This window comes from Prosopis cineraria, unplaced genomic scaffold (assembly GCF_029017545.1).
Source record: "Prosopis cineraria cultivar Desert tree isolate PC_DT_omini unplaced genomic scaffold, ASM2901754v1 PC1247, whole genome shotgun sequence".
Classification (NCBI taxonomy): domain Eukaryota; kingdom Viridiplantae; phylum Streptophyta; class Magnoliopsida; order Fabales; family Fabaceae; genus Prosopis; species Prosopis cineraria.
In genome coordinates, this window is record NW_026556572.1 from 8,913 (window position 1) to 34,238 (window position 25,326).

The 25,326-nt window shown below is 32.0% G+C and overlaps 1 protein-coding gene and 1 long non-coding RNA gene across 2 annotated transcripts; both read right to left on the reverse strand.

Annotated features, from left to right (window-relative positions):
• Window positions 1-5,604: 5,604 nt before the first annotated feature.
• On the reverse strand, window positions 5,605-7,815 carry LOC129299662 (heavy metal-associated isoprenylated plant protein 31-like). The gene is made up of 3 exons (XM_054938119.1): window positions 7,663-7,815; window positions 7,414-7,492; window positions 5,605-6,146 (listed from the first exon to the last, which is right to left on the reverse strand). The coding sequence occupies exons 1-3, from the start codon at window positions 7,669-7,671 to the stop codon at window positions 5,806-5,808; spliced, it is 429 nt and encodes a 142-aa protein (XP_054794094.1). The 5' UTR covers window positions 7,672-7,815; the 3' UTR covers window positions 5,605-5,805.
• Window positions 7,816-12,818: 5,003 nt separating this feature from the next.
• Window positions 12,819-14,542, reverse strand: LOC129299658 (uncharacterized). The gene is made up of 3 exons (XR_008590610.1): window positions 14,370-14,542; window positions 13,642-13,707; window positions 12,819-13,091 (listed from the first exon to the last, which is right to left on the reverse strand). It is a non-coding gene; the product is annotated as an uncharacterized LOC129299658 (long non-coding RNA).
• Between the last annotated feature and the right edge of the window lie 10,784 nt (window positions 14,543-25,326).

The following is a 25,326-nucleotide window of genomic DNA, read 5'->3' on the forward strand; positions in this document are numbered from 1 at the left end:
CCATATTTAAAAGTAAAGAAAGAGCATTATACTCTTCCTTAACAATTATAGCTAATTAGGTTAAGTAAGAGCCTCAATAATATATTTAAGAATAGCATTATTACCATGTGCAAGAAAGATCTTTAGCTTAAAAATTCCATCTTTGGATTAAGTGGTCATGGAATGTATTGGAAAGAGGAAGTATAGGAAGGGTAGGTAAGGAAATCAAGAAGGTGTAAGAGAAGAAATTGGTGTAACAAAATTTAAAGGTGAGGGGAAAGAGCAGGTGAAGTAGATAAGGGTATGGTTCTCATGAGTGAATATTGGTAGTGGTTGAAAAGAGGAGAAGTTAAAGGAAGAAGGTCATTTGGTAGGCAAGATAGGATGATGAAGTCCTGAAAGCACATGTTCATGAAAGATGTCATGGCGATAAATGAATATATGGTTAGAGATAGGTTCCAGACATTTGTATCCTTAGTGCTAGGTACTATAACCAAGAAAAAGATATGGTGTAGATTGAAACTCAAGTTTGTATGTGTTACAGACATGAAGATATAGAAAACATTAGTAGCCAAAAACCTAAAGAAAAGAGTAATTGGGAGCTATTCCATATAGCTTCTAATAAGGAGTAATATCAGAAACTATTTGGCAATTAATTAAAAATAAAGGCCAATAAAGAGTGTGTTATAGCCAATTAATTAAAACATAGTTACGGTGAATACACCAAACTAGTAAAATAAAGGTAGAGAAGCATGAGCTAAAAGAGAAAGACCAACTTTAACTATTTGGCAATGTTTTCTTTCAACCATGCCATTCTATTTAGAAGTGTGTAGGCATGTAAAATGATGTTGTACATCACATTCAGCCAAGTATTTAGTAAAAACTACAAACTGTCTATCATTATTGGTTTATAATTATTGAATTTTTGTTTGAAACTATAACTCAACAAAAGCCTTAAAAGTACGAAAGATAGAAAGAACATTTGATTTCTTTTTTATCATGTAAATCCATGTAAAACGTGTGTAAACATCAAGAAAAGTAATGTAGTAAGTAAAACCATTCGAGACAATATGTACAAGACCTTAGAGATCAGTGAATACAAGTTGAAAAGGCTATGTATACATTGTAGAGGATGGTGAAAATGAAAACTTACAACTTTTCCCTAAGCAACATGCATTATAGGGAGAGAAAATAGAAATAGAAGCATGGGGTATATTATACAAATGTAAAACATGCTTGAGAAAATCACTAAAAGGATGCCCAGGACGAAAATGCCATAAGTCCAAGGAGCTTATATTGAAAGCTTGATAGCATAGAGGTGATTTTGACACTTTAATGGTAAGGATGACAGAAGCACTGCCACCATAAGATACATTCCATTGATTTCAAGTCCATGCAGGAGAGGTCTTTGAGTTTGTAAGTCCTTTACTAAAGAGGCACGAGTAAAGAACTCAACTAAGACGTCGTGTTCTTTAGTAAATTAAGAAACTGAATATAGGTTTTTAGTAATAGTGGGAACATATAGGACTCGTGACAAATTTAACTAAGCAAAGGGAGAATGAAAATCATTTTTCCCACGAAAGTAATAGGTTTAAGATCACCATTACCTACACATATATTCCCCTGATCAGAATAAGGCTCAGATTACTGTAAGAAGGAGGCATCCTTAACAACATGTTAAGTGGCACCAGAATCCATATACCATGCATTATCTCCCACAACATTAGTGGTTACAACATATGCATGAGGTAAGTAGAGATAAAGGTAGATCCCTGCATGGAGGTATAAGAAGGAAAGTAGAAGTAGAAGGTGTTACAACATTCAAAATATTATCAAAAGATGATGCAAGAGTAGATGGAGGTAGATCCCTAAGTGGAGGCAAAAATAGGTGTAATAGCAAGGAGAGGAACATAGTTCTAAGTAAAAGAAGAATCAGAAGATGATGCAAGAGTAGTATGATAGCCAATAGAAGATAGAGTAGCCATATAATAGGTATGATTATTAGTACGAGGAGTAGTGGTATAAGAGTAATTACATCTGTAATAAAGTGACCAGCTAGATGACCAACATGATAAAAGATTTAATAAATAGGATGAGAAGATGGAATAAATTGCCCATGTCCACGACCACCACACATAGATGGAGCCAAAGGATGAAAACCACCACATCTAATATTGGACAATGATCCATGAGCATAGAAAACCATATCAATGTGATCATAAAAAAGAGTCGAGTAGATACCATATGAATTTGAGCAACTTATTGGAGAAAAGTCTTTTGATGAGCTTCTGTATCGATTAACATTGTAGAAATAGTGTTAAGGTCAAAATAAGAAATAATAGAGTTTACCAGGGCAATGAATAGCTCATATTCAGTCGTGAGTCTATTAAGAATCTGTAAGATGTGTGCACATTCATCCACACAATAATCGGACATAGTTAAATGGTCACATATGGACTTAAGTTGAGCTAAATAATCACACATTAGTAAGTTACCTTACTTCAAATCTGTAAGCAAATTTTAATAATGTAACACCTTTGATTCATACTTGGTTAGGTAGAGGTTACAAATTCAGTTTCTGCTAAATTTGCGATGCTATGTCATGGCTAACAAGTTTTGGGAGTATGGATGGAGAGACGGAGGTAAGCAGCCAAGAGGTAAAGGTGGAGTCTTATTGTTCTTGTTCATATTCCTTGAATACATGATTGGAAATAACTAGATCATCATCAACTCGAATGGTCATTGGAGGGATCACTTGAATACCAATAAAAAAACAGCAAATTAGCAACAGAATTTAGAAACAAAATAAATTTTCATCACTAATTTACTGACGAAATTCCATTGCTAAAAAATCAGTCGCTATTCCATCGCTAAACTGTTAGAAATAATTTTACCAATGGAATTTAGTGACGAGATGTTCCATCGCTTAAATATCAGAAATAATTCAGTGACAAAATTTTTTGACGAAAATGTTCGTCACTATTTTTCAAGATATGGTATTCTCATTTTGTTATAGTATTTGCAATGAAGAATTCCATCGCAAACCTTTCCATCATAATTTTGTCACTAATTCCATCATAAATTGTTTTAAATTTTATTACATGGTTTATAATATGTATTTATATATAATTTATCATTATGCAATAAATAAATAATTTAATAATTATAATTTATTATTTTAAATTATTTAGATATTAATAATAATTATAATAATTTAAATTATGTATTTAATTATTTTTTATAACATAGCAACATACCTAATTATTGTTATTTAAAAATAAAAGTATTTTTAAATAATAATTCAAAAATATAAAATATTATATATATATATTATAAAAATTATAATATGATATATAGTGATAATAAAATATTTGTTCATTATAATATTAAATTTTCTATCAAAAAATAATTTTTTAACATTATAATATAATATAAAATAAGTATTAAATAAAAAATTAATTTATTTTATTTCTAAATAAAAACAATTTTAAATAAAAACAAATATATTTAAATTATATATTTATTGATATATATACATGGGCGGTTATATATTATATATTTAATTTATTAATTAAAGATTAAAGATCTCCTTTAACTCAACTGATAATAAGATTGGGTGCAAAGGCCCACGAAGATGTGAGTAGGGTTTAAACTTGGCCAAAGCACATTTAAAGTTATTTGAAGTTAATATATGACATGGAGGTGACATGACAGGAACATGGTGACATGGCGACTACGTGGTAGGGAGCGGATGACGAGGTGGCAGTAACATGGCGATGAGATAGCATTGACCTATTGAGTGACATGGCAATGATGATTTCTTTTTATATAATTTTCATTTGTGACGGATTAGCGACGAGATGCATTTCATCACAAAATTAGAATAGTTTATCCTTGTTTAGGGATGAAATTTTTCATTGCTAATTCTATCACTAATAAATTAGTAAGGTGTTTTTATCGATAGATTTATTCCATCGCTAACCCGTTTAGTGACGATATTTTTAATTACTAATTCACTATTTTTTTTGTAGTGAGTACTAGCATGAAATGTGTGAAGATAATGTTGTTTGAACATGAGAAAAACTTGTTGCTTTCATAAGAGAAAATTATTGTCATCAAGCCGAACAATAATCTTCTTGTTGGTAAAGATCTTGAAGAGAAAAGGCCAATCAGGTTGGGTAGTCATTGTTGAATTTGAAAAGAAAATTAAGAAGATGGATAGAGATACCCTGATACCATATTAAAAGGAGAGAAAAAAATAATGATAAAATGTATTATTTAATATTTCTGAATTGAAAATATTTGAAATAAAATGATGGGCTTTTATGAAAGTGTAAACAAGAGAACTGAGCCTGTACCATGTTAATGGACTTGAGTAACAAACTAATAGTAACTTGAACAGATAACAAAAAGCCCAACAGACTATAACCATATACTCCAATAACATCATTGACAAAAAGTTTCATAAAAAATTCAGATATCAATATATAAACTTATATTTGTATATCATATAATCAATATCATCATTTTATTAGTCTCATTTTATTGCATGAGTGAAAGAAGATTGGCTAGACTCTTCTAAAGCATAATCCATAAAATAAGTGTCGGCAAAAAATTCCATTAAGTAGGTTAATCTCCACTAAAAGTATAGCGAGAATTCAGTATTGCAAGAAATTTCATATTTACTTCATACTTACTGACCTCAAGGGTTAAATTTTTATTTTAAATGGGGATTCTGTATCATTATATATTTAGCGAGTCGGAAATTAATGACTTTATCTGGTAAAGTGTTTCTGTGTTGGTGAGAACTTTTCATGAGGAGTGTCAACTTTCAAGAGTATCCAAAGATAAAAGTGATGTCACGAGAGCACATCACTTTGACCACCTCACAGTAACTATGTTGGATTATTGCATAATTAATTAATAACAATCAATTAGCTGATAATTCACATGTGACTGCACTAAATATATAAAAGATTCCAATATCCTTTCTAGCACGGGTTGTTTACCTACTCATTCACTAATTTTTAATCTCGGTAAACTCATTTTAAAAGAAAAGTCGAGTGTATTCAAATCCGTCTTGGAAATGTCAAAAATAATAAAAAAAAACTTAAAAATAAGCAATAAATCGGATGCATGCTTAGAAGGCTCGTGAGGTTATTAACTTAATCTGAATTCAAGATCATTTTATGAACTTGCTACTCTTCCCTCAAAAAATTTAGACGGTAAGAACAGGAAGCGACCAGAGAGAAAATAAATAGACAAAAATAATAAAAAGACAATTATATTTTAAATCAAAATATTCTCAATATTTAAATTTAAAAATTCTTTCACTTTATTAGATGTTAATTATTAAGACTAATTTTATCTTAAGTGGGATTTTTTAAATCAACTTAAATTCACTCGTATGTAGATAAACTAACATATTTTTACATGTCAGGTTCTGAAAATAAAAAACAGAGAGAGATGTGAAAGGAATCACTGAAGAGGATGAATGATTTTGAACATGCCCCCTCTAATTAATCCAGCCGGAGAAAAATCAGATCCATGAGCCGATGATAAAGTTACAGAACGGCTGGGTTTCCAGACCCCACCCGCTCCCCTCGCTAATGAACCTCATTCAAATTCAATATTCAATGCATGGCCCAGTCCTCATTGGATTCGACATTAGTAATTTACAACAAACCGTAGTCGTAATGTAACACGATTCAAACAAGCCTACTGCAGGAAATATAGTGTGTCATACTGATACAAACATATGCAGGGGAAAATTAATTAGAGATATAGAATATATAGATGATATGATAGATAAAGGCATGAACATGGCTACATGAGGGAGCAGGCGTGAGGGTTCTCGTCGCTGAAGAGGGAAGCGAAGGGCTCGTCGGAAGAGGCAGCGACGGAGTAGAGAGAAGGAGTGTGGAAGAAGGCGTGGACGCCGCTGGAGGCTTCGGATCTGGAGGATTCGTTGTAGTAATGGTTGACGATGTAGGTGGGGTACTTGTGCAACGACGTCGTCAGCTGAGACTGCGTTCCAGAGTAAGGCCACGGCTCCGCCGTCTTGCCCGCTCTCCTGATCGCCTTCAGCACCTTCTTCTCCAGTTCCACTCCGTACCCTCTCACTCTCACCTTCTGTTCTTCTATCTCCACCTCCACTTCATCCACTCCTGCACCACCCACCACTCGATCGATCAATTTATCATTTTGGTTCATGAAGTTTAATCTTTAATTTATCAATCAAGTTCCCTTAAATTTCAACACTATATACAATTAGTCCTTTGATTTGAAGGGCAAATTGTACTTGGTTATGGTTAAGAAAAGTTGGCAACAATCTTGGCAGAATACACCCAGCACTTGAGCAAACATAATAATATAGCAGACAGTGAGGCAGCCAGGCATCGTAAAAGCTGGACAGGGACAACACTTTATCGACTCCTTTTCGCATCCGCTTCACCTTCACAATTGTTCCCCCTTGATAATTAATTATTCTTATTTTCTCAGGTGTCCACTATTTATCCAATCATCTTTTTTTAAAAAAAAAATTTAGGTGAAACAAAATACTCTATCTAAATTTATGTGATAGATAGGTCTGGTAATATCATTCTATGCTTATACAATAAAAATATAATAATCTATAAAAAAATATCTCGCCGAGACTTGAAATGATAGACAGTACTAAAAAATTTCTCCATCCTTTCTTGCTAGATCATCAGTTTCTAACTTGGTCCAAGTTTTATTTGGGTCATCCATGGATTTCACTTCCAAACTGGGCCTTTTCTTTTTCCGCCTCATGGGCTGGCATTGTTGATAGTGCTAGTGAAGATGAGCCTATAATATTATCTAACTCTGGCTTTTTTAAATAAAATAAGATCAAATAAGAACTAAATCTCAAGTTTCATGCAAAAACATGGAGCTCATAGAAGCAAGCTATAAATAGTATTACTTTCGATATAATTCATGTTGTGTATTATATTAATTTATTATTATTGAAATATTACTTTATCAGCCTCAGCAGTTTGCCTTGGATAGTGACTAATTTGTCAAGAGATGGATGGCTTGCACACGTTATTCTCCAAGTACAAAAAACAGGTTATATATATCCGTTAGCTTCTTCTTCTAGCCTCACTAATTCTAGTATGGGCTTTTTCTCTATTTTCTGTTTCTGATGCTCCGAGGTCTGACCTCTCAAATGAGACGAAATTTGACCAAAGTCACATTAAAAAACGATATGTAGAATTTGTTTGAGAAACAAAGTGATCAGTCTCATCATGTTCATGGACAAGACTGGTGATTGATGATGACAATATTCGAAAGGGGTATTCTTTTTTCTTGTACGCTCTCGCCGCGTGTGCGTTCATTTTTGCATAACGAAGTCCCACAGCATTCATCACTGCCCAGAGAAAAAGCAAAAAAAGCTGATTTGATGCAAAGTACCTTTAAGCTTGATGAGAGCTTTCTTCAACTTGGAAGCACATCCCTCACAGTCCAGATTCGGAACTCTGATCTCTATCATCTGCATTAATCAGATCCAACAACACAACACAATATCTCAGTCATGTTTTGAGGAATGGTCATGTTCTACCATGCCAGATCAGACCACCATTTTGTTATACGTTGTAGTGTACATGGAAACACAGAAAAAGAGAGAGAGAGAGAGAGAGTACTGAGGAATGAAGAACTCACCGTGGACATGGTGGGATTAGCTGAGAGAGAGAAGGAAGAACACAAAATGTTTGAGAAGAGCGTGAGAGGAAGAAGTTGACGGTGGAAACAGTGGTCAGCCTTTGGCTTCGATCAAAGTGATATATGTGCTTAAACAAAACACCCTCAGGCGTCCCTTTATAAAGCCTTGGGTTTTGAACTCCCAAAGCGCATGTACAGGACTGTCTATTCACGCGTGGGAGGGCAAAACTGTCACTTCCTTTTTGGCGCTAGCTCTATCTCAATTAATTATATACAAGTGAATGCGTGTGAATGATAGCCGATTCAAATATTGAAGGGGTGTGTAAATGTGGAATGATGAAATGCTTAATTAAATGTCAGCAATTGGGTCACTTTCCCTCTCTTTTGTTGTGTTGTTGGACAGGAATTGAAAGCAAGAAGCATGTCTTGAAGGGTTGTGGCTGTAAATGTAGTCGATGTGCTGTGTAGGACCTTTCTTGCACGCTCTATGCGGGCGCAGGTCGGTCGTCATTAGGTAACTAATTAAGTGGAGATTTGAAATTACTGATCATGTACTTAATTTCCCCCACACTTTTGCAGTTTAATAATGATTAGAGTGTGTTGTTAACTTTTCGATTTAGAAAACGAGCTGTTATGAACATGTCTTGGCTCTCAAGTGGAAGTCAATTGGAGCCACACAATGTGATGGAATAAAATTAAGAGTTAATATATAATTTGAATTCTAAATAAATTATAGGTATTGGAGTAATTTGAATCCTAAATCTTTAAAAAAATACATTTTAAATTTTAAATAATTAAAGTTAGGACAATTTTGCTCCTATCATTAACTTTCAACAAATGTCCATCAAATTCATTTAAGAAAAATTACATTTTAGGCTCTAATTTAACAAAAGTTTATTGAAAGTTAAAAATAAGGGTGAAATTGTTTTAACTTTAATTATTCAGAGCTTAAAATGCATATTTTTAAAGGTTTAGGGTTCAAAGCGCCCATATACCTAAAGTTTATGGTCCAAATTACATATTAACCCTTTTATATTTTAAAAAATGCACTCTAATCAATAATAATTCAATAGTAACAAAAAAGTGTATTTTTCATATTATATTAATTTTTAAAAAGATTTTAAAAGAGTATGTAAGTTTTTTGGTTTGAATTGATTGATGAAGGTGAAAATTTATAAAATAGAACCAAATACTTTTATAATAAATAAAGTGACAAAGAAAAAAAATGTATGAAGAGAAACCTATTCAAGATTTTTTCTTAACAAAGAATGATAATGTTTTTTTTTACTGATATTATTATGAAATTCCATTATATCAAAGAATAAATAGGAAAAAAATATAAAACGTGCACTTATAGTGAAAGATTATGTTACACTTCTATTATTGCCATTGATAGCCTTTCAAAACCCCACTCAGTAAGAACAAAAATAATTAACTCGACATCGTTTCACTTATACCCACTATAATCTCCACCAAAAATTATTTTACTCATTATTACAATTTACAGCTTTCTTTCTTTATAGTGTTATTATCCTCATCATCATTATTATTTACTTTCTTTTATTGTTTCTTCTCCTGAAAAAATTTGTAATATTATTACATGTTAATATGCAATTTGAACCCTAAACTATAGGTTTAGAGACGCTTTGAATCCTAAACTTTTAAAAAGGTGCATTTTAAACTATAAACAGTTAAAGTTGGGATAATTTTGTCTCTATTATTAACTTTCAACAAATGTCTGTCAAATTGAGACCTAAAATACATTTTTTTTCAAATAGATTTGACAGACGTTTGTTGAAAGTTAACGGTAGTAGTGAAATTGCTCCAATTTTAATTGTTTAGGGTTCATAATGTACTTTTTTAAAATTTATGGTTTAAATCACTGCTGTACCTATAGTTTAGAGTTTAAATTACATATTAACCCTAAAACTAAAGCCACTAAAGAAAATGACACTTAATTAAGGAAATTCCAATTCTTTTTAGTTATGAACTATTTACATATAGTTAATTAATTAACAGTTCTACAAATCACTTAGATAATTTTTATGAGCTCGCCATGCAATTATTTATCAATATTCAGATCTACGGAATCGAATTAGACATGAGTTGCAGTATTCATATATATAATAACTCTTGAATGCGGTACCGTGAGAGTTATTAATTATAAAATAAATATGGATATATATATATAAAGTTATGTTTTTGAGGGGGGTTACAAAACATTCTTTGGTTGAGATGAAAAAAGGTGGGATGCAAAAGCTAAAAAGGAAAAGGGAGAGGATGTAGCTCATTTATGCTACAAAAATCTGTCCCCATTGATTTTCGGTCAAACCTTTACGGGGCCATCATTTGCACTCTCACAAGCAATTTCCCTCACCACCACATCATTTTACTTCATCTCCCCCCCCCCCCCACAACAAAAATTATGGTCAACAAATTGTTTTCACTACGTACTAAATTTTATTCAACTTACCTTGCAAAAAAAGATACATTTTTCTCTTCAATTTTTTTATTATATATTGATAATGAAATGCTGGTTAACTTGTTTTATGGGGGAAAAATACTAGGAACTGTTTGGAACTTTGGATAGAGTACGTCGTCATTGAAAATTAATTAATTAATTAGACATGTTGGACTAAGAATGCTTTTATCTGAAGTTACTTCCAAAACACAGCACTAATCAAAATTGGAAAGAAACATGTACCCTGAGAGAAGCTTTTTTTTTTTTTTTAGGGCTTCATGACCCATAATACCTACCCACCCATATTTACACTCATTCTTCATAGGAAAGAAACATACACACACCAAAATTTTCTCCACTCTGGGAATTGAACACACATCCTCCTTATTACAAGAGAAGAGTGTTGATGTCACTAGGCCACAAGGGCCGCCAGCAGTTGTAACACCCTCAAATTTACAGACTGATTTTTCACAAGTTATTAATTCAGCAAATCCTTTTTTTTTATTTTTATTTTTTTTTTCATTGAACCCTTATCATGGTAGAAAAATTTCTACCACGATACATTCAAGACAATATACCACAGGTCTTAAAATATCTCAAAAAAAAAAACAATTAGAACCATGAGGGACAGACATGATCCTCATAGCATGTTATTCAAATCAGATCATAAATCAAGAGCGACAGACATAATCCTCTTGGTCATATAAATACTTTTAATAAAAAGGATTAGAGTTTACATGCTTCACAAAGAAGATATGTCCTAAGTTGGCACAAGATACATTGTATAATCTAAAATAAGAGGCAACGTAAAAGATGGTGTCTCATACACCACAGTTACACCTCTGGTGCTTTCTCGGCCGGACTCACTCCTGTAAAAATATTAACCACGGGGAATGAGACTTAAAAGTCCCAGTAACCAAAAATTAATATGTAATGATGCATGCGGATGTAACTAATCATGTGATTGCTAAGTGGGCACACAAAACATTTAACCGAACAATACTTTCAAACAAACCGAACAAGTATTTAATTTGCATGACTGCACCTTATATCCTCCTTTCGCCATGCTCGGACGCCAAATCACCCGGCCAAAGGTGAGTTGGACCAAGCGACACGCCACTCATTGGGTCCAATGAGGGCTTACCACGTGGTAATAATTAACCGAACAGAAATTCCCATTAACACCGTACATTAAAATACCCTGACAAGTCATGCATCATTCAAATATCCAAACAGGAATATATCCGAACAATAATATCTCATCATGATAAATAAAAAATAAATTTTTAACCCACTTGGCAATAATTTCAAACAAGTATATACAGTATTTATTTTCAATAATTCATAATTTTTCCAAAAAACAAAGCAACACATAACCATTCACTATACTCGGAGCAGGGGTAGATACTATTGGGCCCCTCTATGATTTGTGATAACCACTATAATAACTCCTCTATCCTTGGCCCTTTTGAAATGGACTCTTCTGCCTTCCCCAGTTCCATGAGCTACTCGAACCTTGATGGTTCTTCTTCATAATACCTCCTATGGGTTGGGGATAGGTTGGGGGTCTACTATATGAATACCCCCTCTTCTCTCTCTCAACCTCCCTCTTACTGTGAGCTACTACTTGCAATTTTATGCACATTTCATCATAGTCTCGGATCAATTGCTCCCTCAATTCTGGTCTAGCCTTCTCCAATAAGCGCTTGGCCTTCCATTCAGAATCATCCCTATACTACAAGTATGTGAAGTATCTAGATAACTCCTGAAACTTAGCAATGAATGTGTCCTTATATAGGTTTCCTTGCTTAAGCATGGAACTCAGCTTCCTTCTCAGACCTTAACTTTGATGGAAAGTAATGCCTGAATAATTTTTTTTTTCTTAAACTCCTCTCATGTGAGTGTCGAATCATCCTTGGGTCCCACTGTCTCCCACCAATCTCTTGCTCCCTTCACTAGGAGCACTAATGCTACTTGCACCTTCTAATTACTGGTGCATGTGACTACTCGAAAGATGGACTCGAGTCTTTTCACCTATTCCTTTACCACAGATGGTTTAAGGTTACCATCAAACGTAGGAGGGTTAAACTTCCTAACAGTTTCCCACACATCAATAATGGTCGGTGGGACTCTCTGTTCCTCTTACCTAGTCTCCTCCCTTCTAAGCTCATAATCCCTCGGAATGGTAGGATGTGAGGAACTGCCTTCCCCTACATGACTCTCAACATGAGCCCTATCTCCATTCTCAGCGAACTTTATCTTTTTAGCTCCGTCAACTCTCGTTCATATTTTTGAACCTTGTCTGTTAACGTCTTTACAAGCACTCTCAATTCTGCCAAGTCAAGCTCCTCATTTAGCAGTGGCGGTGGTAGGTGCTCATGTTGGAATCTTGAGTTACCACGAGTAACAGGCATTTTCTCTCCCCTCCTAAAGGATACAAGATATAAATAATAAAATTAGCCTAGCTATATCATGGCCATACAATGAGAAGCACCATAACAATGTATATTGCCAACCGACTATATGCTCTGATACCAATATGTAACACCCTCAAATTTACAGACTGATTTTTCACAAGTTATTAATTCAACAAATCCTTTTTTTTATTTTTATTTTTTTTTCATTGAACCCTTATCATGGTAGAAAAATTTCTACCACGATACATTCAAGACAATATACCACAGGTCTTAAAATATCTAAAAAAAAAACAATTAGAACCATGAGGGACAGACATGATCCTCATAGCATGTTATTCAAATCAGATCATAAATCAAGAGCGACAGACATAATCCTCTTGGTCATATAAATACTTTTAATAAAAAGGATTAGAGTTTACATGCTTCACAAAGAAGATATGTCCTAAGTTGGCACAAGATACATTGTATAATCTAAAATAAGAGGCAACGTAAAAGATGGTGTCTCATACACCACAGTTACACCTCTGGTGCTTTCTCGGCCGGACTCGCTCCTGTAAAAATATTAACCACGGGGAATGAGACTTAAAAGTCCCAGTAACCAAAAATTAATATGTAATGATGCATGCGGATGTAACTAATCATGTGATTGCTAAGTGGGCACACAAAACATTTAACCGAACAATACTTTCAAACAAACCGAACAAGTATTTAATTTGCATGAATGCACCTTATATCCTCCTTTCGCCATGCTCGGACGCCAAATCACCCGGCCAAAGGTGAGTTGGACCAAGCGACACGCCACTCATGGGGTCCAATGAGGGCTTACCACGTGGTAATAATTAACCGAACAGAAATTCCCATTAACACCATACATTAAAATACCCTGACAAGTCATGCATCATTCAAATATCCAAACAGGAATATATCCGAACAATAATATCTCATCATGATAAATAAAAAATAAATTTTTAACCCACTTGGCAATAATTTCAAACAATTATATACAGTATTTATTTTCAATAATTCATAATTTTTCCAAAAAATAAAACAACACATAACCATTCACAAACACACCCATCACAACACATTAATAATGGTTACCTTGTGTCTTGAATAACAAGTTCCCCTTCACAACTCCTTTTTCACCACTATCTTTGTCAATATAATCTACATAATTATTTCACAATACTATATATTAATTTTACATTAAAATAAATAACTCTAATTTAAAGAGTTAGAAAGTCTTAGATCTATAATCCATATTAACACTAATTTAAGATTTATGCCTCATTTAACTTCCCAAATTCTTTTCTAAAATTCTCGTACCCTAATAAACTATTTTTTTATCCTCAAATCACTTTTAGTATCACAATTTCATCCTTCTATATTCTAAAAATTCGTCCAAAAAATAAATTAAATTTTAAAATTATCCTAAAACCTCAAATCACCTTTCTATAACCTCAAAAATACCTATTCATACTTAAATAAATATTTAATAATCATAGGTTTATCCCTACATCTCAGATTTTACATAAATTCAACCATATAGATCTAGATTTTAACTCAAAAATTATTAAACATGAGTTTCAACCTCAAGAAAATATTCTATAATATTTATTATATCCCTAAGAGTTTTAACCTATATTTTTAATCCATCATATCATCAGATTAACTATCCTATAGAAAAATCCTAATCAAAATATTTACTCTATCCTACAAAATAATCATATCACTAGAAAGCTAATATTATTTAGAAAATAACTATAAAATTAATTTTATAATTAAATAAATTTTTAAATGCTAATCTAAACAAGAAAGTTAGAACATACCTGAAGAAAAAGAAAATAATCCCCCCTTGCGAGAAAACGCCGAGCAACGTGAGAGGAAGAGAGAAAAATAATATAAAAATGAGATTGTGAGTCCCAAAATTATATTAAAAAAAAACTATAGGTTTGAATTTAATTATTCAAACCTTTGGGCCAAAAGTTGCAATTTCCTCTAAATTGCATCTTAGCCTCTCATGCTTCCTAATGCACACACCCCCTCCTTTTTATACATGAAGGCACCTCTTCTCTTCCCTCATCTAACCAATGTGGGACTTAGAAACAACAACCTTCCACCCCCCTTTTTTTGTTCTTTCTACCTTCTCTGTTTTTTTTTAACACACACGTAAAAAAAATTATTTATGTATTATATCTTAACTAAATATTGCTTATGTGGTTTTAAATTTAAATTTTTAAATTCATAATTAAATACCTAACCATAATATTATTTCTAAATAACCTCAAATAATATAAATTCCTATTATTATCATTTTTTTTTCAAAACCTAAATTCCACAATTTTTTTTATTATATAAAAATCAGGATGTTACAGCAGTAGCCTTGACTAAAAATGAAAAGAGGGAAGCCTTTTTTCGCCCCTTTAGTGATGTGATGGGGAGTTTAATAAACAGGTAAACAAGAAATTTATCCAATGTTACATGATTGTATCTAAATTTCTACAAACTGATATTGAGAGGACAAATTTCACACTTATCATTACTATTTTAATGATATTATGTATTTATATCTTGAATGAAAGCATGATTCAGGATTTCAAGTATTTTAAGAATACGGTTTATTAGCATGTTTTCAGAAATAATTACAAATCAATCATTGAAAATGACAGTAGTTTCAGGGTCATGAATATAATTGAAATAGATGTTTTTTGTTTGCATTTTTGGGGCGTGGATAGATGAAGGGATGAGGAAAAGGGGAAGAATATAGATAGATAGATGTAGAAAGGGAAAAGGGAATTGTGATGATGGGGACGGAGATTTCGAGGAGAAGGCTTTCACGTGTCCGAAGCTGCCGAAGGCTAAATAGGAATCACAAGCAAGTCAGGTTACGTCCCTTTTCTTGCATTAATCTATCCAAATCAACAGCTGTGTGTCACGTCCTTATTAATTCCTCTTCAACCTCCTCCTTCTCTCAATTATTCCTGCTTCAATCTCATCGGATTGCGTTTCTTTTGTCTACTTTCTAACATCCCATCACTTTTCATTCATATATACTTCTTCCATTCTATCTTTATCCTTACCAAATTGACCAAACATAAGTCGATTCAAACTTATGCGCAAAGTCTCACATAAAGAAATGTATTTAGTAACTAATAGTATAAAATAAATAAAAAAAATTATAAATTTAAGCCTTACAATTTTAAATTAAGATGTGATTTTATTTTATCACTCTTGCCCAACTCCTATTTTTGGGCAATCGCTATTAGAATTGGTGGTTAGGATGTCATTAATAGAGGTGTTATTCCATCACTCTTCATTCATTTGTTTGTTTTTGGACGGTCACTTTCTATTCTTAATAAGCGATACTTCTTATTTTATATTAGTTATTAAATTTAATTTTATTTAATGTAAGACTTTTTATATTTGTTTAAGTTCACTGAAACTTGAGCAACAGAACAATCCTTGCTTCTAATATTTCCCACCAAATTACCCTGATGCTGACCTTTATTTTGCTTGGCAACTTGTTGCTGATGGGGTCAACTTGGACCAACCATGTCATTTTTACAAATTACACTGGATAAACTCAACACACTCCCTCATGATTTATTTATATCACATCTTTTAAAAGTAATTTTTAATTTAAAATATAAAATATTTTGTAATAATTAAAGCACTTTTTTAATTTTATGCTTTTTAATTAACGTAAAAATATTTAATATAATTGTATCCTCATTTAAAATCAAAGGTAAAAATAAAAATATATTTTATTTTTTTTATAATATAAAAAAATTAACTTTTTTTTAATATACATAAAAGTGATTACATATCATGTTGCGCATGGAAACAAGGGTCCTGTTGAAAAAATTATACGTGATTAGAGCATTTCAATCTGCATAACCTTATTTCCCACCTCCTTGTGTTGTGCGGACCACATGCTATCTTTTTATGGCAGAGCTACTATCGAACAAGAATGATAACATACATGATAGGACCACCATGATTTGACTAGCGTTGGGCCAAAATATACTGTTCCGAATGTTTTCACTCGGCCCAAATTTTAGCCCAATATGACAAGGCTGGGTCGAGCGAGTTTTGCAAATTCCTTGTCAAAGACTCAAACGTGTTGCACTAATGGACGCTGGAAGCATTAAAGGGTGTCATTTTCTAGTCAAAACGGTGGAGGGAGTGAGTCGCGCACACCCTACCCGAAATGTGTTGTTTCCGCTTTATTCTCAGTCTAGATTTTTTCGAGTTCTGGAAATTTTCAAGTCCCACTTGGCTCTAACTCATTTTTGGAGGTTTCCTTTCTCCATCGGTTTTCACATGTTTAGATCAAATTGGTTGCTCTGCTTTTACGATGTTTTCCTTTTTCAAATATTTCATTCAGCAATCTTCTACTCTCACAATTAAAGTTGAAAATAAAAATTGAGTTTAAAAATTTTGTTTAAATAAATGTTTTGATTTTAGAAATTAAAATTTTTTAAAGTAATTGAATTTGAGGGCTTGGCCCTGATAAGTCCTGTAAAAAAAGATTTGAACCCGAGTAGCCCTTCAAACCTTATTATATTATTATTATATTTTTTTTTTAATAAAACACGTGTTTGAAACCAAAAAGGACCTGCTCACCTGAAGTACTGATCCTACATGCATTATATTATTATTAATTTTAATTTATTCTAAAATTGATTTAATATAATTTAATAAATATCAGCCTATAGTATAAAATTTCTAATATTTTTATTTTTTTATAATTATTTTGTTTGTGTATTTATAAAAAAATGAACTTTTTTTACCAAGATTTAAATTTTTTTACTAAATTTTTAAATGTATGTTGTTCAATTTCTAAAAGATAATGAGATTTTTTCAAAAAATTTTAAAATATTTTAATTAATTTATAGTGCTTAATTTTATTTTAATTTTTCAGGATAGGGCTTATGGGCCCAGCCCTAAACCCTTCAAATAAGGGTCGAGCCTTAGAAAAGGGATGAAAAATGAAAAATCGAGCTTAAGAGCTTATTCCTTTATGTGCCGGGCCCATAAGGGTCGAGCCTGCCTGTTTTCCTAACTTTACTCACAATGTCAATCCTTAAAAGCGGGTTTCTAATTTCATGAGATAAAAAAAAAAAACTTGCCTTGTTCTTATTGATAGTAACATGTTAGCATAAAATATAAAATTTAGGGTTAAAAGAAAAATTTACTATGAAGTTTTTTTCTCAGATCATCTAACATCATTAAGTAGATGAGATTACAAAAATACCTCTAACATTTATTTAATAGGTGCAACTATTCCAAAACCATTTGTAGAACTCAACTTGGTTGTGAAAATAAATGTGTAAGCGAATAGTTGAATTATTTTGCTAATGTGAAGTCTGACATGGTTATATTGCATCATTTTCTCCAACCTAAAGGCCTTTCCTCATTCTTCTCTTATTCTCTCTCTTGACTATTGACAATAGCTCTCCCTCCCTCGCTCTTGACTAAGCAAGTTTATTGCTAATCCTTCCTCTCCCTTGGCTAATCATTAGTTCCGCAAAACAATATATTCATAGTTTACATTGAGAAACAAAAAATCCATGATGGTTCCATGAGCACAATTAGAAACTAATATTAATTCACTCACAATTATTCCTAAAAACTGAATTGACATTGCAACATCCCTAAGAAACTGAGGAATTCATAGGGATATATATATATATATATTATTTCTTTGTTCAAGAAGAAACACTGCAATAAAAGTTGAAAGACATGAGACATGAGAATAACACTTTAAGAGCGATGCTTCAAGTTTTGGATAGCAAATACCAAAAGGTCTAGTGTCAACTTCAAGAAATGAGAGGCATGGACTTGAATCAAATTACATTAGTGTTTAGTTATCATGATACGAATAATACGAAACCAAGAATTGAGTTACCCATAACACATAAGCCATTGCAGATCTTCACTAAAACCCATCTTCTCTCTGCTCAGTCTCTCTTTATTTCTACTCTCTCTTTCACTCTCTAACTCCTTCTCATCTTCTCCTTGTTGTGACTTGACACCCACAACCAATTAACCACAACCCTCGCCCTTTTTCTGTAACATCCTGAATTCATGATTCTTGCATTAATGCTAGTTAAGGGATGAATTAGTAATTTAATGTGAGATTAGGGTTTTGGGATAATGGAATGTTATTTTGACTCTTTGGGATGTTATATGGATACATTGGAGTGAAAGAATGACATTGCGAAGTAGAGTATGTGAGTGTGGTGAGGAGTTTCCTTACTGTGTCATACACCACGCTAGTATTGGATGCACTGCGGCACATGGTACATAATTTTGATAGATAAAGACATGTATTAGCTTATGAAGGCAAAGGAAAAAATGAGAAAAACGCACAAGAGAGGGAGAGGGAGAAGAACCTCTGCTAGGGCATCCAATCTCAAGAGCAAAGATAATGTTTTTGACCTGTTACTTATCAAGTAAGTCTTGTGCCCTTAACCTTCAATTCTACCATATTTATTCTTAGTTTAAACTATTGAGAAATTGAATCTAGAGGTTTTAAGAAGTTAATTTCTTATCCTATAGTAATAGATAGATTTTTTTAGAGGAAATTAGGACTTTGTGATTAGTTTGAGTCTAATCGATAAAGCTTTAAAGCTGTTCGTTCAAATTGGTTGATTTAGAAAGAGGAAATTTGAGAATAAGCATAATAATGCTTGAAATAAGATGTAAGTGACTGTTGTAAGTAGGAATATAATTAAATAAGAGAAATGATAGCATTTAAGTGCTTGATTGCTATAATTGGCACTTTTAGGCATTAAAATAATTGACTCTGGTTGCTAGTTTTCGTGTAGATCTTCATGTGTGATGTGTCGAGTAGCTAAAGAGACTTAAGTAAGGGAGTATAATACGAGTAACCCTTTATTGCGAACAAAAGGGTTGAGGTAACTATATATTTGTTATACTTATTTAACTATTATAACTATGTATAAGTAAATGTGTAAATTATAATTTTAATGTTTATGAGTTCTGTGCATGGTTTTTAATACAAACAGTTTGGGCATGTAATATGATTTTGAAATGTTTATTGAACTATTGTTAGATTTTTATTTGTATTAAGCATATACATATATAGTGGAGAATGTGGAAGTTGTGATTAATACGTGTTAAAGCATGATCATAGGGGATGAGAGTTTACTTATGGTATGTGTAGATGTGTGAACATTATGTAGGTGAATAAATCTACATGGTTGGGTTAGCATGATGGGACAATCGGTGCAGCGATATACTGGCATTGTTACTTTAGACATCCCAGCAGTTTGATAACTCTCTAATACCCGTTAAGGTACGGTTAGGAGTTAATGACACCTCTATCACAAGTATGTGAGATGAGGAAAACTATAGTTTGGAGGTGGGATAGAATACATTTAGCTGGGTGTTTTTACTACTGAAAGTGTGCTCGAATTAATATGTAATTGATCTATTAAAGCCTATAGTTTAACATTGGGGAGCCTTAGATGATTGGTGGATAGATGATCATGCTAGTAAATATGATTGTGTGAAAATGTTCATAAAAGGAAAACTATGTTACTATATGATATATAAACAATTATTTTAGTTTTCTTTACTTTTATGTGATTATTTGTGCTAATATTCATAAAAGGAAAACTATGTTACTATTGATATATAAACAATTATTTTAGTTTTCTTTACTTTTATGTGATTATTTGTGCTAATAAACATTAAAAGCTATTTTGGTTACTGAGATTTTGATCTTACCCATGGTTATTTAACATTTTTCCAGGTTCTGATGTTAGTAGTGCTAAAGGGAAAGATTCAGGCCGAGATTAAAGATTTCTCGACTAAGCCTATTGTAAGAATTTGGTGTAATGACTTAAAGATATAAGTTATGTTTGTATATATAAGTTGCCATAGGAATTAGTACATGTATATAGTTTTATGAATGTTTGTATGTATGGTTAAGTTTCATATCCTAGCTTAGTAGGGCGTAATTACTTGTGTTTGATAGAAATATGATAATATGGGCAAGTGGATGAGTATGTGTGTATGTGAAGAAAAGTATATTGTGAGAAATGTAAAGTTCGGCCAATTGTGTGAAATGTAGTGTTACACCCAAGAATGTGTAAAAAAGGATAGTTTACAAGCCAATATGTGCATATATGTAATATTATATGTATGATTATTCAATCAAGTGTAATTTATTCAGTTAGATATGGTCAAGGCCTTAGAAGTGATCAATGACTTGTGATTTTAAATGGTGATACTCTAGTGGTGAATTTTAACTTAAAATGATCAAAATACACTTGAGTATCTAACTTTTGAATGAAATATCAGATTTCAATGGAACTAGTGTCCTTAGTTAGATTTTAAAATAAGTTTTGTTTAGGCGCTTGAATCACCCTAATTAGACACTAAAGGTGAAAATGATGCACATATGAAGTTTACATCAAAAACTACTATTTGACAATAAAATCTAATATGTATGCCATGGTGCATGTATTAATAAGCTACATGGCACAAAGCGTGAGCTAGTGCCTCTATGTCACATGTTGTAATGCATGTGGCACAAGCCATGGCGTATGGCCCACATTTTAGTTGAATTTTGTTTTCACATCAATTTCTTTGAAAGCTATTTTACACATACCTTGAGTGCTTTTGCTGTGTATGGCTTTTATAACTTAAATATCTCTATAAATTATTTTCAAATGCTTCATGTTAGGATCTGTAACATTCCAATTTAAATTTTAATAGTTAATTTGGGTTAATAAAAATAAAAAAATATTTAGAGGTAAGAAAATTAGTAAGAGATGATTATTAAATCTAACTTAGGATATAATTCTAAAAAATTAAAAATAATTAAAAAATAATTAAAAAAATAAAAAAATATATTATTAAATTATATTATAATAAAAAAAAGGGAAAACGTATTAAAAAAAAAAGGAAGAAGGAGTGAACTTTCGGTGCTCTCACGACAATGATTATGTTTAATAATAAAAAAAAAGAAGAAGAGAGAGGAAAGAGTAAATAAAAAAAAATGTGTGTGGGACTCACTGAATTTTTAAAAACTCACCCGTTTCCTTTCATTTCTTCATTCCTTCTTTCGTGCGTGAGCTGAGGCAGAGAGAGCATCTGTGAGCCAAGTTCACCGGTGCTGGGTTTTAAGGTAAGAATTTTAATAGGATATTTAGGGTGTGATTTTAAGCTTTTCAAGACTAAGTAAGTGTTCTAAAATTTTTTCTTAGTCATCCTTTTTCTTTGGTTTCTGAGTTTGTAGTGGTAGAAAATTTAAGATCTAGAAGAGGGATGAATTTATGTTGAATAAATATGATTTTTGAGGTTGTCAGTAGTATAATAAATGTTCTAGAGTATAAATTTATTGATGATCTTTGAATCTGTGGCTTATGGATCAAATTCTAAACTAGATCTGAAATATATGTTGATTTATTGAAGTTTAGATGATTATTTGGGACGAGAAATGAATTATTATGGTTATAGGATTATGATTCTAAGCGAGAGATTCAATTTTTAATTTTTGAGTATTTTAGGTACGAATTTATGAAATAAAAAGAAAATTTTGATAATAGAAATTAGTTTAGAAGTTGATTTTTAGATTATTAATGTTTATTGATAATTAAAAGAGGAGTTAAAATTTTACTTAATAGTATTAACTATAGATTTGTATTAAGATTGAAATTAAGAATATATTATATTTTAATTCTATTATTATAATTATTTTATTAGTTTCAAAATTGAACTAATATTTATAATAATATGTTATTTGTAGATTGTATTACTGGTGAAGATTGTGGTGAGAGAGAAATTTTAAGAAATAATTTATTGAAAAAGCCACAAGGTAACCATGCTTTTATTTGTGATTAGTGTTACTTCATGTTAATTGGGTGATTATTGAGAAAATTATGAATTTTGTAATATTGTATAATTGTGCAATATTATTATGAATTTGTTTAATTATTGTGGGAGGTGTTGGGAGACTTTCTATTATTGTTGTATTTATGTGCCACGTGGTACGCCCCTATTGGAGCTCAATAGGTGGCTTGTAAGGGCTCGGGCTAATCTACCTTTGGCCGGGTAATTTAACACCGAGTGAGGGCTACGGCTCAAGGTTAATGGAGGGATATAAGGATGGTTGTTTGTGTTTATTGTAATATTTCTTATATTTGTTGGAATTATATTATTTTTAATTCTCACTTAGTAAGCACACACTTAACTGTTTGTATACACTATTATAAATTGGCTTTGGTTACTGGGACTTTTGAGTCTCATTATGTGGTTAATAATTTTTAGGAGAAGAGCCACGAGTGACACGTGGAGGAGTCCCAGAGGCTTAGTGGTATAGATCCACTGTCTCTTTTGGGTATTTAATTTATGATTTATAATGTGTTATATTGCCAATATTAGGGCTTTTTGTTTATTGTCAATTATATGAATATATAAATGTAATCATGCCTTTCAAACTATTTCTATTTTTGGTACAATTTGGATGACTATAATTTTAATATTTGGTTTACTTTGGATTGGTTAAAATGGCATGATTATAAGGCCAAATAACTGGCTTGTATTGAAAATTTATTAAATTGCTTATTTTACTTGTTGGGAGTATAAGGATGGACAAATGTAATTTAGCCTAATGGCATGTGGGAGGTAAAAATTTATCTGAAATGCTATAGTGTGTGAGTTGAAGCCAATTATAAAATATTTTATATTGAAATTATTGATGTAAAAATGTGTTGGGTGGCTGTAACCCAACTATGGTTGAGTTAATTATTTAAAAAAAAATTTGGTGTGTTACAGGATCCCCGTAACATCTTAAGTTTTCAAGTTATGAATTATCAGTATTTATAAGGGTATTTTGGTCAAATTAAATAAATTATTGATTAATAATGTTTATAAGAGACTAATATAGTTTTAGATCTTTGGATAGCTTAGAAGAAAGGTAGGTCAAAGTTCGAGTGGGCCATGGCATAAAGAAAGGTTTGAATTGATAAGGGGCGCACGTGCAAAAATCAACATTTATCAATTTTCGAAAACAGACCGAAACCATAGGGAAGAAAGAAAGGAAATTGAGAGAGAGATAGAGGAGACCTAAGGGCAATTAGGGCACGATCTTAGGGACATCTTGGACACATTTAGAGCTTGAATCTTCATTGAGTAAGTTTTATTTCCCCCTCTCCTTCCTTTTAATGCAAAAATTCTGACTTTAGGGAATTTAGGGGCTTGTTTTTAATTGTGGTTAAGTAATGGACAAAGCCATTAACTTATTTAAGGTTTTGAGAAGTTAAATCAAGCCTCTAACCTAATGTTTATGAGTTTTATGGTGATTTAAAATTTTATTGAAGGTTTAGATGAACCTTAGGCATAATTTAAGAATTTTTAACAATATGGATAATTGGATGGTGATTTTGGTATGTTTGGGATATTTATAAAATTTTTAAAGTGTTTGGAGATGGTTGATGTTGTTAGATAAGAATTTTAAGTGTTATGGGTTCTTAACTTAGTGAATTTGAGGTTTATCAGAGTGATAATTTACAATTATCACTTAATTGTGTAGATTAAGGGTTGTTCGTGTGTTATTGTGTGAATGAGAATGTGTGGAGTTAACGTTTAACTAATCTTTTTGTAACAAAGCGTTGAGATAATGAAATAATTAACACTATTTGATTATATTGCTTAGCTGTTTGTGAGTAGATATATTAATTTGTTACTTGAGATTTGATAATCTTGCATATTATGAAATGTGATTTTGTGCATGTAAATCTATTTGCGAATGATGAGAATTGGTGAAAATTTTATATGGACTGGTTGATGAATTTAAAACATATATATGTGTTATATACAATGAGTGCGAGCATAATCATGTTAGAGAGTGTGAGTTCACCTGTAGAAAGGAGTAGTGGAAGTTCAATGGCATGTATCTCCTTAGTGTCTAGTGAGGTACGTTGTTGGAGATTTTTTTTCTTAATATCCATGCAAGATACGACTTTAGAGAATGATACTCCTTAGCATTAGTGATGTGGTGTTGGAGTAATAATACCCCAATTTGTGTGCGATAAGGGAAGACCATAGCCCGGAAGTGAGATAGGACACCTTTAGCTAGGTGATCCAACCACTAAAGGTGAGCTTGGGTCATTGTGAATGTACACTTGGCCCAAGAACTCATGGTTTCAATCAAAGTGATATGAAGGCTCAGATGGTAGAATGATCATACTAGTGGTAATAACTTGTGTCTATGAAAAGGATTTGTTGAATATGCTAAAGTGACAATATACATTTACTATAAAAATGTTATGTTATAATATGCTAAAAGTGTGTTTTAATACTTTATAGCTTTACTCCATATGGTTATGCATGTTAATTAGTAGTAGTGAATTATTTTATTATTAAATGTTTATCTCACCTCGTGGTTATATTTTATAGGTAAGGGCTCTAGTGGAGGCAAGGGAAAGAAGGGGGAACTGAAAGTAAAGAGCATTGTTGTATAACTCTTTTCTTTCCTCTTTTTGGGTTTGTAATGATATGCCATAATAGTATGCCAACTTAGGAGCATTTCATGATTATATTATCATTTGTATGAGAATATGTGAATAGGTTGCTATCTTGGCTTAAGATTGATGCTATTATGATTAAAGGAGTGTGTTCGCCAAGATACAATTACAAGTAATAAATTGTAATGTTTATTTGTCAAAATGATTAAAAAGATATTTGTGTGTGAAGTTCGTCCACCCTTTTATGTTGCTATGAATTGAGAGTTTGGTAGTCATTTTAAGT